The sequence below is a fragment of the Siphateles boraxobius genome, unplaced genomic scaffold (genome assembly GCF_051911475.1).
Source record: "Siphateles boraxobius isolate OS27281-9 unplaced genomic scaffold, OSU_SipBor_1 41, whole genome shotgun sequence".
Taxonomy (NCBI): domain Eukaryota; kingdom Metazoa; phylum Chordata; class Actinopteri; order Cypriniformes; family Leuciscidae; genus Siphateles; species Siphateles boraxobius.
This window is the reverse complement of record NW_027509042.1, coordinates 30,966,003-30,979,727: the sequence shown is the minus strand read 5'-3', so window position 1 is coordinate 30,979,727 and position 13,725 is coordinate 30,966,003. Positions and strand designations below refer to the sequence as shown.

Genomic DNA, 13,725 nt, shown 5'->3' with positions numbered 1-13,725 from the left:
TTCTTCCTTACTGCAGTGGAGGGCGTGTAATTAAAGTTTTGGGCCATAATTTGGATGTGGTACAGAAGCCTCGGATGCAAGTAATGGTGGTCCCTCCAGACTCCATTCCCCCCTGGAAGAAACGCAGGCTACGGAGAAAAACTAGGAACGTAACAGATGTGGAAGTGCAAGAAGCAGACTGTACAGAAAACACACACTGTTCATTCAAACAGGTGATTTTCAGTTTAACCTTGCTTAATCTCAACCTTACTTAAACTACACACAACACAAACTGAAAGTTCAATAGCAGACCTTTACTCAGTTTCTAAACTGTACGCACAGATTAGTAAATGGTTCCTTCATTTCCTGCCCACATATTAATAACCCATGCCTTCAATTTCACTTTTTTTTATTTATTATTATTATTGAATTTTATTGTTTGGCTTTTTAAATTTATCTCAAGATTTTTCCAAATAAAACACTTAACATTCAGCAGATTGGTCCAAAAAGGACTAATGACTGCAAATGACTAATAACTAGTAAACATAAATTTAAAGTACATGAATACAATTCACAAATTTGTAGCCCCTCCTCGAAATCTCTCCCCACTGCTTCATACAAGGCATCAACTCAAGGTGTAAACAAACTGGTTGACATTAGATTATTCATAAACACATTTCATTTGGTTAATTTTTTATTAAGAACCATGTAGTTACAATATTATTTCACATCTGATATGACTATGGTGAGTGCATTGGTTACCGATTGGTGTTTTCTAATCTTATTTTATTGACTGTTACACATTTATTCATTTAGCAGACTCTTCTATCCCAGTTGACTGAAGTGAGAAATTCAAGAAAAACTTTGTTCTAAAATAAATCTGTCTCTTTGATTCACAATTAGTTTAAGATTTTTTAAATCAACACATTATTTGATTATGAAGTTTTTCTTAATTAGTATTATAGATTAAAGTCTTTGGTTAATAGTCTCTTAAGTTAAACATCATTTTGTCTGAAATATTCTGGCAGATTTGTCCACTTACAGTGTTTTTTCTTTCTCTTGTTTTCGTTTTCTTTGTAGTTTGAGGAGCAGTGTGAGGTGAAAACCTCCTCTCTGTTGTTGTGTCGGACCCCTGGTGTAGACCCTCAAGTAGTTGGTGGTCATATGCAGGTTGAGTTTTTGTTGGATAACTTGCGCTTTGACTTTAACTCTGTCAGCCAATCACCTTTCACCTATGAGCCAAACCCAACCCTGCACCCGCTGAACCATGGTGATCCCACAAAACCATATCGCTACAAACCTGGATCAGTCATATCTGTGGAGGTTAGTGGGGCTTTTTCTGTTTTAACAGTCACGCGCAGAGAATTTTTCATCTGCAACAAGTCACAAATATTTAGATCACCTCTCAAAAGAAGAAAAACAAGATATCTGAACAGCATATGCGGCCCATATAAAGCACCCCCCAACACAGTATTTCAATCACTAAAAATAGTGGTACATTCTAAACTGCTTAAAGGGATAGTTCACCCAAAAATTACCCATCCTCATGTTGTTCCAAACCTGTATGAATTTCCTACTTCTGCTGAACACAAAATAATATTTTGAAGAACCCATTGACTTCCATAGTAAGGGGAAAAAATGAAAGTCAGTGGGCCCTATCAACTGTTTGGTTACAGACATTCTTCAAAATTTCTTCTTTTGTCTTCAGCAGAAGACAAAAATTCATGCGTGTTGCCTTTATATTCTGGGTTCATCTGCTTTCCTATACATAGTATGCATCATCAATAGGTTTTATACTGAATTTGGTCTTTAAATATCACTATCTCACTAAATTAGTATTTAGTACAAACCTGGGAAAAACAAAATGGCGGTCAATGGAGCTTTGTTTTGCCCTCCAAGTGGGCGTTCCAATAAGGATGCGATGTCACACAAAAACTATAAATTCAAAGGCATCGTTTTTTTTTTATATTAAATATTTTATTTTATTATCATGACTGTCAATATTGATTAAATTGGATGGGCTAATTGTCTCATTCTCATGAGTCTAATTGTCCAATCTCAGCATTCTGCTGTCATATATTTCCTAGTATTCACCACTCCATGGCACATTCATCCTGTTAACTAAAACGGTGCTACTTTCATGTCCTTTGTATCACACTGCCTGATCTCTTATTTCATACAAATAGTACTGGCACCATCTTGCATCTCAGTTATCTATTGTATTGAAAATGATCTCCGGGAACTTCAGGATTAATATTACTGCAGTTATTGTCTTTTTGCTTGGTTGATTGTTTTGTACATTGCTTTAAAATGACATACAGGTCATTATCGTAAAATATCCTGTTGTCAGGGTTTATTTTTCGATATTGACTAGGTCACTTTACATTATCATCCAATTATTACTTTCTTAAACATGTTTAAAAGCTTAATCTCATGTTTCCCTTTTCAACTATTTCCGCAGGGTGAGAATTTAGACTTGGCCATCTTTAAAGAGGAAGTAGTAGCGCTGATTGGTGAGGGGGTTTGTACTGTTAAAACTTTGACACATAATCACCTTTATTGTGAGCCACCACCCCAGCAGCCCCCGCTCTCCCTCAGGCATGGACGCAAGCGAGAGGGAGCTGACGCCTTTCCAGAATTTATAGTAAGCCTGAAGCCAACACCCTCTCAACACACAGACTGAGCTTAACCCTATAAAGCCTACTGTATTAGATTTTGTAAGCACATTTCTTAGGCTAACTCTAAGTTATCAACATGATTAAAACTTTGCTTAAATTTAACATTTAATTTAATATTAAACAATAAAATTGATCTGCCTGCATTGACACCATTATATAAGAACTGAACTGAGTTGGACGATGACATCACAGTTTTCTCCAGAGCGGCTATATATATATATATATATATATATATATATATGTATACAGGTCCTTCTCAAAAAATTAGCATATTGTGATAAAGTTCATTATTTTCCATAATGTAATGATAAAAATTAAACCTTCATATATTTTAGATTCATTGCACACCAACTGAAATATTTCAGGTTTTTTATTGTTTTAATACTGATGATTTTGGCATACAGCTCATGAAAACTCAAAATTCCTATCTCAAAATATTAGCATATCATGAAAAGGGTCTCTAAACGAGCTTTTAACCTAATCATCTGAATCAACTAATACTCTAAACACCTGCAAAAGATTCCTGAGGCTTTTAAAAACTCCCAGCCTGTTTCATTACTCAAAACCGCAATCATGGGTAAGACTGCCGACCTGACTGCTGTCCAGAAGGCCATCATTGACACCCTCAAGCAAGAGGGTAAGACACAGAAAGAAATTTCTGAACAAATAGGCTGTTCCCAGAGTGCTGTATCAAGGCACCTCAGTGGGAAGTCTGTGGGAAGGAAAAAGTGTGGCAAAAAACAATGCACAACGAGAAGAGGTGACCGGACCCTGAGGAAGATTGTGGAGAAGGACCGATTCCAGACCTTGGAGGACCTGCGGAAGCAGTGGACTGAGTCTGGAGTAGAAACATCCAGAGCCACCGTGCACAGGCGTGTGCAGGAAATGGGCTACAGGTGCCGCATTCCCCAGGTCAAGCCACTTTTGAACCAGAAACAGCGGCAGAAGCGCCTGACCTGGGCTACAGAGAAGCAGCACTGGACTGGTGCTCAGTGGTCCAAAGTACTTTTTTCGGATGAAAGCAAATTTTGCATGTCATTCGGAAATCAAGGTGCCAGAGTCTGGAGGAAGACTGGGGAGAAGGAAATGCCAAAATGCCTGAAGTCCAGTGTCAAGTACCCACAGTCAGTGATGGTCTGGGGTGCCATGTCAGCTGCTGGTGTTGCCGCTATCGAAGCATCCTGGGCCTCCATAACACATCAGCAGTGCCACAGGCTGATTGCCTCCATGCCACACCACATTGAAGCAGTCATTTCTGCAAAAGGATTCCCGACCAAATATTGAGTGCATAACTGAACATAATTATTTGAAGGTTGACTTGTTTGTATTAAAAACACTTCTTTTATTGGTCGGATGAAATATGCTACTTTTTTGAGATAGGAATTTTGGGTTTTCATGAGCTGTATGCCAAAATCATCGGTATTAAAACAATAAAAGACCTGAAATATTTCAGTTGGTGTGCAATGAATCTAAAATATATGAAAGTTTAATTTTTATCATCACATTATGGAAAATAATGAACTTCATCACAATATGCTAATTTTTTGAGAAGGACCTGTATATATATATGTGTATATATATATATATATATATATATATATATATATATATATACTGTATATACTGTATATGTAAATGAACCAAATTAATAACTTTTTTACAACAAAATGAAACATCACTGAACTTATTTAAGCTGGACTGTGACGCTATTTTCTTCTGGAAACAAACCTTGTTGCATTATTTTCCTGTTATCTCCGTAAAGCTAAAACAATCTGTATTGTAAAAAGTGCTATATAAATAAATGTGACTTGACTTGACTGAAAAGTCTGACAAATTTGGCTTTTGAGGAATGCTTATATATACATTTCTCAATCGTCATTGAACTGCTTTGTATTATTTATTTTTTACTGCGGTTTAAGCGGTTTAATTAAACTAAGCATTTAAATATCATCTTACTAAAACATATTATTGGGAGATCCAGTGACAACAATGAAATTGAAGTGTTTCTTCTCTCTCGAATATGGGCTGTATAATGGTTTATATATATATATATATATATATATATATATATATATATATATATATATAATAGTATAATATTGTATAATAGTGTGTCTGTCTGTATTCAGGTGCATATGGGAAACCTGAACTTTTCATTGGGAAAAGTGCAGTATGATTCTCTTAGTCACTCCATCTTTCCACTGTTGGCACAAATTGGGGTTGGAGCAGTTGCGTCTCTTGTTGCTCTTATTGTACTTATCATCGTGTTTATATACAGGTGTGTATGAAATGTAATATGAAAGAATGTGTTTATACAGTGCTGTGAAAAAATTTAGCTCCCTATAAAGAGTGTAGCTTTTTTCAACATATTTGGACATTGGATATGTAATTATGACTCTGTAGTATTTTTGCTACTTATGGCCAGTCCATCCCTGAATGCAAGAATAATGCAATAAATTATTTTGGAAACATTTATAGATTGGTGTATGAATGGAACTGATTCTTTGTTCTCTCATTTCTCTTAGGAGAAAGAGTAAACAGGCTCTGAGAGATTATAAAAAAGTTCAGATCCAGCTGGAGAATCTAGAGACCAGTGTGAGAGACCGCTGTAAAAAAGAATTCACAGGTAATTTACAGGTACATTTAGGATAAGACCAGAGGACAGTTATAAATTTTTTATATTAAGTTTAATAATAGTACCCGTCATTCATAAAAATAAAATATACACCTGCTCCAATGATTTATGTTTATTTCGCAGTGGTTAAAATAGCAAATAAAATGCTACCATTTGGAAATATTAGAAAAAACATAGCCAACTTGTTCCCCAATTTCTGAGGAGTTGATTTAATTTTGAAACATTTAAACAAATAAAAAATTATCTAGTGCAGTATTTGCCATTCATTTATTTTCCAAAACTGTCCCTCATGTAAGCCTGACCTTCATACATTTGACTCTAAAATCTCAGACCTGATGACTGAAATGATGGATATGTCGAGTGATCTGGTAGGATCAGGAATTCCTTTCTTGGAGTACCGTATGTATGCTGAACGCATCTTTTTTCCTGGACATCGTGAGTCTCCACTTCACAGAGACCTGGACGTGCAGGAGTGTCGGCGGGCCACGGTGGAGCAGGGACTCATTCAGTTATCTAATCTTCTCAACAGCAAACTGTTCCTCACAAAGGTAGAGGAAATAATAGCCTTTTCCTCACTTTTGAGTGTATTATCTGAGCTTAGAACATCTTTTAACTTGACCGCATCTTTTAATGCAAAGTGTTTGGTGTGAGACTGAAAACAGAGCGAGATGTGGCGCAATGGCCAGAGACGTCCATCTGATGCATGTGTGTACTGTACAGAGAGAACAACAGTTGAAAATGTCACTGATGGCACTAAAGATGGCACTACTCAGAACCTATTTGTGTAATTACACTGTAACAAGGACACCTCAAAATACAGTGTAACTGCTATTTCACAAAACAGATGTTTACATAGTCCACATGAAAAAATTTTTAATTCCTTGATGATCCACAACTGTTTTGTGATAGTTGTTCATGAGTCCCTAATTGATTAAAAAATTCAGGACCTGCACAATCTTTGGTTTACCAGTCCCTCAAGAAAAACGCGATTATGCGATCCCTGAATTCAATGCATAATCAGCCAAAGTCCGCATATTCATGCGGGGCCGCATTTTTTCAAATACGCCGCACTTTCGCCGCATAAATTGCCGATTTCCGTGCAAAATATGCGGGGCTTGCATGATTTCATAATCCTCACATTTTCGTTGCAAAAAAAGTCACATATATCTTAGCAGAAAGTTGAAAAATGTTGCGTTAGCTTCACACAAGAACAGCCATTTCCCCTTGTTTCCATGGGAACGTTATGAAGTGACGCAATTACGCGATGGGATAGCTCCATAGACTGTAAAAAATTGGATAGCTCAGAGCTGAAGTTATTGCAGAGGCCAGACAGACTCACGGAGGCGATTGACATCTCACAATTTATTCGGTCTTTATCGCTCTTATTCCCAAATCGAACTCGTATAACTGTCTGTCACACGTTCTACCGTCACTTTGTTACTTAATAAACTAAATAAGATGAAATAAGTAGCATCAAACAGAAATTACCCGCACACATGATGGGGTGTTCGATGCGCACATACAATATGACACTGCAGACAGTTCAACAGGGAGCGCGCAGCTCTTAAAGGGGCCACACCTTATTTACACTCGTTACAGTCTGAAATAAAACAAGATGAGTAGTTAAATATTCCCAGCACATTATATGATGTAGTATGCTTGCTTATCAAAGGAAGTAATAAGAGATGACTCTTTACATTAAGGTAGTAGATAGTGAGAACAGGGTGTTGGGGGAATCAGGATTTTAACAGGATGATCAGGTTAAATTATGCTTATTTTGTTTTGTCGGAATCATGTACATATCTTTTATAGCTTCTGAAGGTCAGTACTTAATTTTTTTTAAAATAAGACTTTTAAATAGTTGTGTATGAGTTTGTGAATGAATATACTAACATAATAACTAAATTGTAACACTCTCAATATTAGCTGATTGATAATGTGGAAAGCATTGTTAATGCTTTCCACCTTTTTATATTTATTCTCTCATGTTTCTTTCCTACAGTTTATCCACACTCTTGAAAGCCAGAGGACATTTTCACCTAGAGACAGAGGATATGTAGCATCTTTGCTCACTGTGGCTCTTCACAGCAAACTAGAATACTTCACTGACATACTCAAAACCCTGTTGAACGATCTGGTGGAACAGTATATTGCCAAGAACCCTAAACTCATGCTGCGGAGGTAAGAATGATGGATTAACTGATATTAGAAGTACTAATATGAATCAACAAAAGTGACTGTATGATTGAGGCTTTAATTCTCTTTTCAGAACTGAGACAGTAGTTGAAAAGCTCCTGACAAACTGGATATCCATCTGTCTCTATGCCTTCTTAAGGGTGTGTATGAAAATTGGTGGGATTGTTTGGTTTTTAATACATATATTTACTGTGATATTTTGTAGTTGAGACATTTGGAATAGTTTTATTTTGATGAGACAAATGTGCAGTTCTGAAAAAATATGATTACAGTTACCAATGTAAAATACTTGTCCAAGAATGTAATCAACCTCTTGAGACCCAGCAAGGTGCACTATGTTGTGCATTAGGATTGAAAAACTGAACTAGGAGAGTTGCTACTATAGGATAGTTGAGAGAATTATAAAATAATTGATTGGTGTTTTATTGATTAGATTATCCATGTCATATTGTCATAAATTATTGTATTTGTGCTCTCTGTCTTCAGTATTCTGCTGGTGAGTCTCTATACATGCTCTTCAGAGCGATTAAACACCAGGTGGATAAAGGACCTGTGGATGCAGTGACGGGCAAAGCCAAATACACCTTAAATGATAACCGCTTGCTGAGAGAGGATCTGGAATACCGCACTCTGGTTAGAATTTTTTAACTGAATGTCTTTATACAGTATTAGGTCATTAGTCTAATTTGGTAATCAGTGTTTCTGCCAAAAAGCATCTGTAAAAAACTTTTTTTAACATCACTAAAACACTTTCTTCATCTTAGCTTCAAATTGTGTCCATTATTAGTTAGTCACTATGTTCGTTTGCACTTTAATTTAAGGTGTTTCCATCCAAAGTTGCACATTTAACTTGTGCACAAAATGGGAAAATCGCATAAAACATTTATGAATTAGGTACCGTTTTCACCCCATGTGTTCAAAAGAACTAAATCGTCACTTAATGGGAAATTGGTGAAAAAAAATCTGTAATAAAAATGGAAGTAGCTGCAATTGGGGAAACCACTGTGGATGTTTTTTTATACTTGCTCATATGATCTGTTAAGGCAAAGGCAAATTACATTTTCTTTTTCGCATTGAGTAATTTATTTAGTAAATGTGTTTCCATCGTAGTTTATTTGCATGTCGTCTTATCGGATAAAAATAAAATCCGCCTCAATTGAGCTGCATTTTTTATATAGCCATATATTATGTTTATTTTCTTTGTTTTTTTATTAGTTTATTAGTTTTATTAGCTTTTTATAAGATAATCAAAGTTATAAAAGAAAATGGGTGGATGGAAATATATCTACTGTTATAGTGTAATTACACAAATAAGAACTGAGTAATATTAATTAACAACATGTACTTTAGAGTTTTAGAGAATATAGTTCAGTTTAGGGTTAGTTGCTTGTTATTATGCATCATTTACTGTTATTACCATCGTAAGTACATAGACAATGTAAAATAGTGTATTTATTACATTACATTAATATAGATTGAACATGGTCCTACCAGTAAGTTTCCTAAACCAGGGTTTCTGCCTTCTGAGTATTGTAAGGGTGGTTTCTCTACTAGGGTTGGGTGTCATTTGAATTTTGACGTTTCGATTCCAAAAAGGGGGGGGAAAAAAGTAGTATTTTTGCAAAACATTTAGTTGCAGCTGAATACCATGAACAAAATTCAACTGGCTAAAAGACACGTACACAAGGAACTTTTGCCAATGGTTTTAACAAAAATACCACAGCAAAACTACCTTAACTAATATAAATTTCAAGCATTATTAAATACAAGATAAGATAAGAATAAGAACAAATAAACAAATTAGCAATAGCACAACGGAGCTGAAGCAATAGCACAAACAGCTGAAGACGCATCTTTTTCGGCAACACTTGATCCATTAATACTAACACTTTATCTTATATCCTATATCTATTATCTTTATAAAAAAATACATGTACTGCGTTAGATTAAACTGGGAAGGGGTTATAGCACTTGCATATTATTGTCCAATTGTTGGTTTCACTGCTTCTATTGTTCTCATTTGTAAGTTTCTTGGGATAAAAGCGTCTGCTAAATGAATAAATATAAATGTAAGCACAAATAAATACAACTGTATAAAGATACAAATGAAAAACAATAGGGTCTTCGCCCTCTTAGGACTTAGGCCCTAATAAACAGCATTTTAAGATTTTCAGGTAAGTCTAGTATTCAGGCACAGAAACCGTAAAATAACACTGCACTTTAGAAATATTAAAAATATATAGTTTCAAAACTTATTCAGTCAAGATCAAAGAGTGAATTTTTCCTTTTTTTTTCTTTTTTTTCTTATTAATGTTGATGACGCAGACGGCAGCAGGAATATTAGCTGTCACTTTATGACCGAATGCACTGATCCAGTATACTATTACACATGCGTTTTCTTTCTCAACTGTCTGTTAACGTTCACTTAAGATGCAACCGACTGTGTTTACGAGGATATTTTGACATAATTTTGTGTGTATTTTTCCGTTCAAGTGCAAGAAGATGCGAAAAACAACAGTTCACTACTGCGCACTATATGAGAGGCGGCTCTTTGTGTCTGCATGAATGGTTTAAAATCACATTGAAATGCACACAAAGGAATCGATAAGAGGAATCGAAATTTTTAAAAACATGATTCCAGACCTTAAGTATCCAATTAAAGAATTGGAATCACTTTTCAATTCCCAACTCTATTCCCTTCAGTGGTTCAGGCTGCAAGATTGCCGAATGACTAAAGATACTTTATTAGCATGATTGTGTAAAACTGTACGTCTCTTGTCTATTACCACCCCCACTGCTACTTAAACCAATGACAGAAATAAGAGCAGTTACAATAGCAAAATATGTGGGAGAGCATTGTTATAGTGTGACTATATTGTATTGCAATAGGTAGCACTTCAAATTTGATTCTGAATCAAAACTAGTAAGCACATAATTTATGATTGAAATGGTTAATAACAATATTTGGTACCAAGTATCAATCATACCCAGCATAAATTGTAGAATGTTACCAGAGAGAGTGTAGAGAGCAGAGCCCCAAAACTAGAGCTAGAGAAAGAGAAGAGAGCTAAAGAGAAGGCCCCAAGATAAGAGAAGATCCAAGAAGAAAGAAGGGCTAAAGAAAAGAGAGAGACAGAGCAACACTTACAATCTTCTTTTATCCCTTCCTTGACCATGTGACTAAAACCGTATATGAGACATTCTAACTGACCAATCACCGTATAAAGGTGTGTCAATTAGCACTACACTATCAGTGCTGTTGTGTCGCGGGAATAGGGTTGTTTCATGACAATATATCAGTCATCGTGTGGTAACGGAAATATGACTAGTCCTAGACTACTTGTTCTGAGCAGGTGTTGTCAGTGAACAGGCTGTAATACTGTTGGCTAAGTTACAGACACTCATGAAAAACTGATGCTAATTATCTGGGAAACATTCTCTAACAGCAGTCAAGTTGTCATTGTCATTTGTGTCAAACAAGTTGTGAATTTGTTGTAACATTAAAACAGGAGATCGTGAGTTACTCTGTGTTCAAAGTTATGTTTGGAGCTCCAGTGGTTTCCACTGTGGGTGAACAAAACTTTCAGAAGATGTTGTAGCAGAATCACATGAACAGTTCCAGGATATGCTTTTTTTCATTGGTTGTTGCGTTAAATCTTACCCAGATACAATAGTGCTATTTTCTGATTGGCTGTTGTGTAGCCCCTTTCTTTTTTTGGATTGGCTGATAAGTGGCGGGTTCGACTAAGAACTCCAGGGGAGACTGATTCTTGCCGGTTCCATAGCGAGAGCGGCGCGGCCAGAGAAATTTTGGGCGCTGCGGCATATTACATGTATTATAAATAGTTCTTCCGTGTGAGAAATACAATGTGTGGCGGGAGTGCGTGACAAAAGACCGAAATGAGTGACTGTCACGCTCAATGCGTGACACTTGAGAGCCCTGCTGTTGTTTATTTTCTCCTGTGATCTCTCTCCGTGCTTTTACCCTAGGGTGTATTCACACCAGGAAAGTCTGCTAGTTCACTTGCTTTGGTCCGGACCAAATGTAAAAAAAAACAATGTTTTTTTTATGATTTGCTTTCACACTGCCCTTTTTGCAAGTGAACACAATTTTTTTAAACAAAACCACACATGTGCTAAGGTCATCCATTCATTGGACAGAAATTCGAACCGTACCAGAGTTCGTTTGGAACCGGGCCGAGACCACCTCTGCAGCTGGGTCTCTGTACGGTTGTTTGGTCCGCACCCGAGTGCAATTGCTGTATTCACACCTGCCCAAAAGATCCCCACCAACGGGGGAAACGAACTTGAGTTCGATTCAATCGAACCAAACGCTTCACTTCAGAATGCCTTTTTTAACCCCCTGGAGCCGTGTGGAGCACTTTTATGATGGATAGATGCACTTTTATGGACTTCAAAACACAAACGGCCATTCACTGCCATTATAAACCTTGGATTTTTTAAATAACTCTGATTGAATTCATCTGAAAGAAGAATGTTGTATACATCTAGGATGACTTGAGGGTGATTAAATCATGGGCTAATTTTCATTTTTGGGTGAACTAACCCAGTACTTCGTACTGTAACGAAGTAAAAATACTTACTGTCCTGTCCACCAGTGCTTAGATTATCTTTGTTATAGCTGCACTTAGAATCCTCTGCATCTCCTCGTCCTAGCCTGAACCCACTGTGACAGGTAGAAGCAGGAGATTGTACAAGTTAAGCGTTTGTAAGAATTATGCATTGAATTATGCAAATGTGAGTGTCAACACAGTGCTGTCAAATATTACATTTTTTGTGAGTGTTAACACAAATGTGCAATTTAAACATATCATGGTTAACCAGTACCGAATGATTTAGAGAGAAAATGGAAAAAAAACAACTGGTACATTTAAAATAAATAGACTAATTCACAGATTTATTACAGAATTATTAGCAGATTTTATTGTGCTGACATAAAATGTAGATAATAAAAATGTGATTTACAAAAATACTTAACTCTCTCACTCTCATTATTTTTCTCTTTAGACTGTGGATGTCTTGATGCAGGGAATGGGTGTGAATGAAGCCCAGCCAGTTGCTGCTAAAGTTTTAGATTGTGACACTATAACCCAGGTGAAAGAGAAGATACTAGACCAGGTGTACAAGGGCACCTCATACTCTCATAGACCACATACTGACTCCGTGGACTTGGGTGAGAACATTCATACTCTACATGTCTTCCCTCTTTCTTACATATTTGAACACACTGTGTTCTCTCTAGTTGTATTCATTAATGAATTCTTTCAGTCTTTATTTGTTTCTTTTAAACCTTTCCTGTCTTTAAATTTACATGATGTTTTGGACATTTCCAGAATGGCGCTCTGGTGTTGCAGGTCACCTGATCCTCTCAGATGAAGACCTAACATCTGTGGTTCAGGGCAACTGGAAACGCCTCAACACGCTCCAGCATTATAAGGTATAACACAGTCAAGCTGTTGGTAAACGTATTATGTGAATTTTGTGAAAATGCTATTCATGTATATCAGGGATATGCAACTTTGGTCCTGGAGGGCCACTGTCCTATAGAGTTTACCTTCAACCCTGATAAAAACTCACCTGCAGCTTTGTAGTAATCCTGATTACTACAATTGATTTGTTAAAGTATGTTTGATTACAGGAAATTGTACCTTAGAAATCCTCTTAGTGAACAACCCAAATGTGACAGTGACGCAGAACGTCAAAACAAAAAAAAAAAAACGCAATTTTTGCGGCGAAATCAAGTGATTTCAATAGAAATCTGATTTGCAGATTTAATCTTTTGTGAGGGGGGTTGAATAATTTTGAGACTGCAGAAGTCATTAAAAGTAGCATTTTAAGTGGAATTTGCAGAAACAACTTGAAACATTTATTGTGTTGAGCTATTTCAATTACTTTTGTTTGCTTTGTTCTTTGCAAACAGCTGAAAGTTGGTAAATTTTGGGAATAAACCTTATTTGCAATGGGGGTTGAATAATTTCGATTACAACTGTACAAGTATACTTCAATTTTTTTAATAATCATTTATATATATACTTCACATATTTTGGGGATTTTAGGTTCCAGATGGAGCAACTGTTGCTTTGGTTCCACGCCATAGCAAACATATTCACCATGATACCCATGACTACATTGCGGGGGAGAGTGAGTACAGTACATGTGACTATCTATAATGTTCATGTTCACACAGATGCACAAAACATGGTTCTGTTTCTCATG

At 36.3% G+C, this 13,725-nt stretch overlaps 1 protein-coding gene across 3 annotated transcripts in view; it reads left to right on the top strand.

Moving 5' to 3' along the window:
- The window catches only part of plxnb1b (plexin b1b), a 118,871-nt gene that overhangs the window by 85,936 nt on the left and 19,210 nt on the right, over window positions 1-13,725 (top strand). For all 3 annotated transcript variants that reach the window (XM_077199086.1, XM_077199087.1, XM_077199085.1), the window contains exons 20-31: window positions 17-212; window positions 1,060-1,302; window positions 2,441-2,623; window positions 4,787-4,935; window positions 5,183-5,283; window positions 5,623-5,840; window positions 7,295-7,473; window positions 7,562-7,628; window positions 7,975-8,121; window positions 12,517-12,682; window positions 12,843-12,946; window positions 13,566-13,650. In XM_077199086.1, coding sequence (XP_077055201.1) covers window positions 17-212; window positions 1,060-1,302; window positions 2,441-2,623; window positions 4,787-4,935; window positions 5,183-5,283; window positions 5,623-5,840; window positions 7,295-7,473; window positions 7,562-7,628; window positions 7,975-8,121; window positions 12,517-12,682; window positions 12,843-12,946; window positions 13,566-13,650 — 1,838 coding nt within the window. The remainder of the gene's footprint in view (window positions 1-16; window positions 213-1,059; window positions 1,303-2,440; window positions 2,624-4,786; window positions 4,936-5,182; window positions 5,284-5,622; window positions 5,841-7,294; window positions 7,474-7,561; window positions 7,629-7,974; window positions 8,122-12,516; window positions 12,683-12,842; window positions 12,947-13,565; window positions 13,651-13,725) is intronic.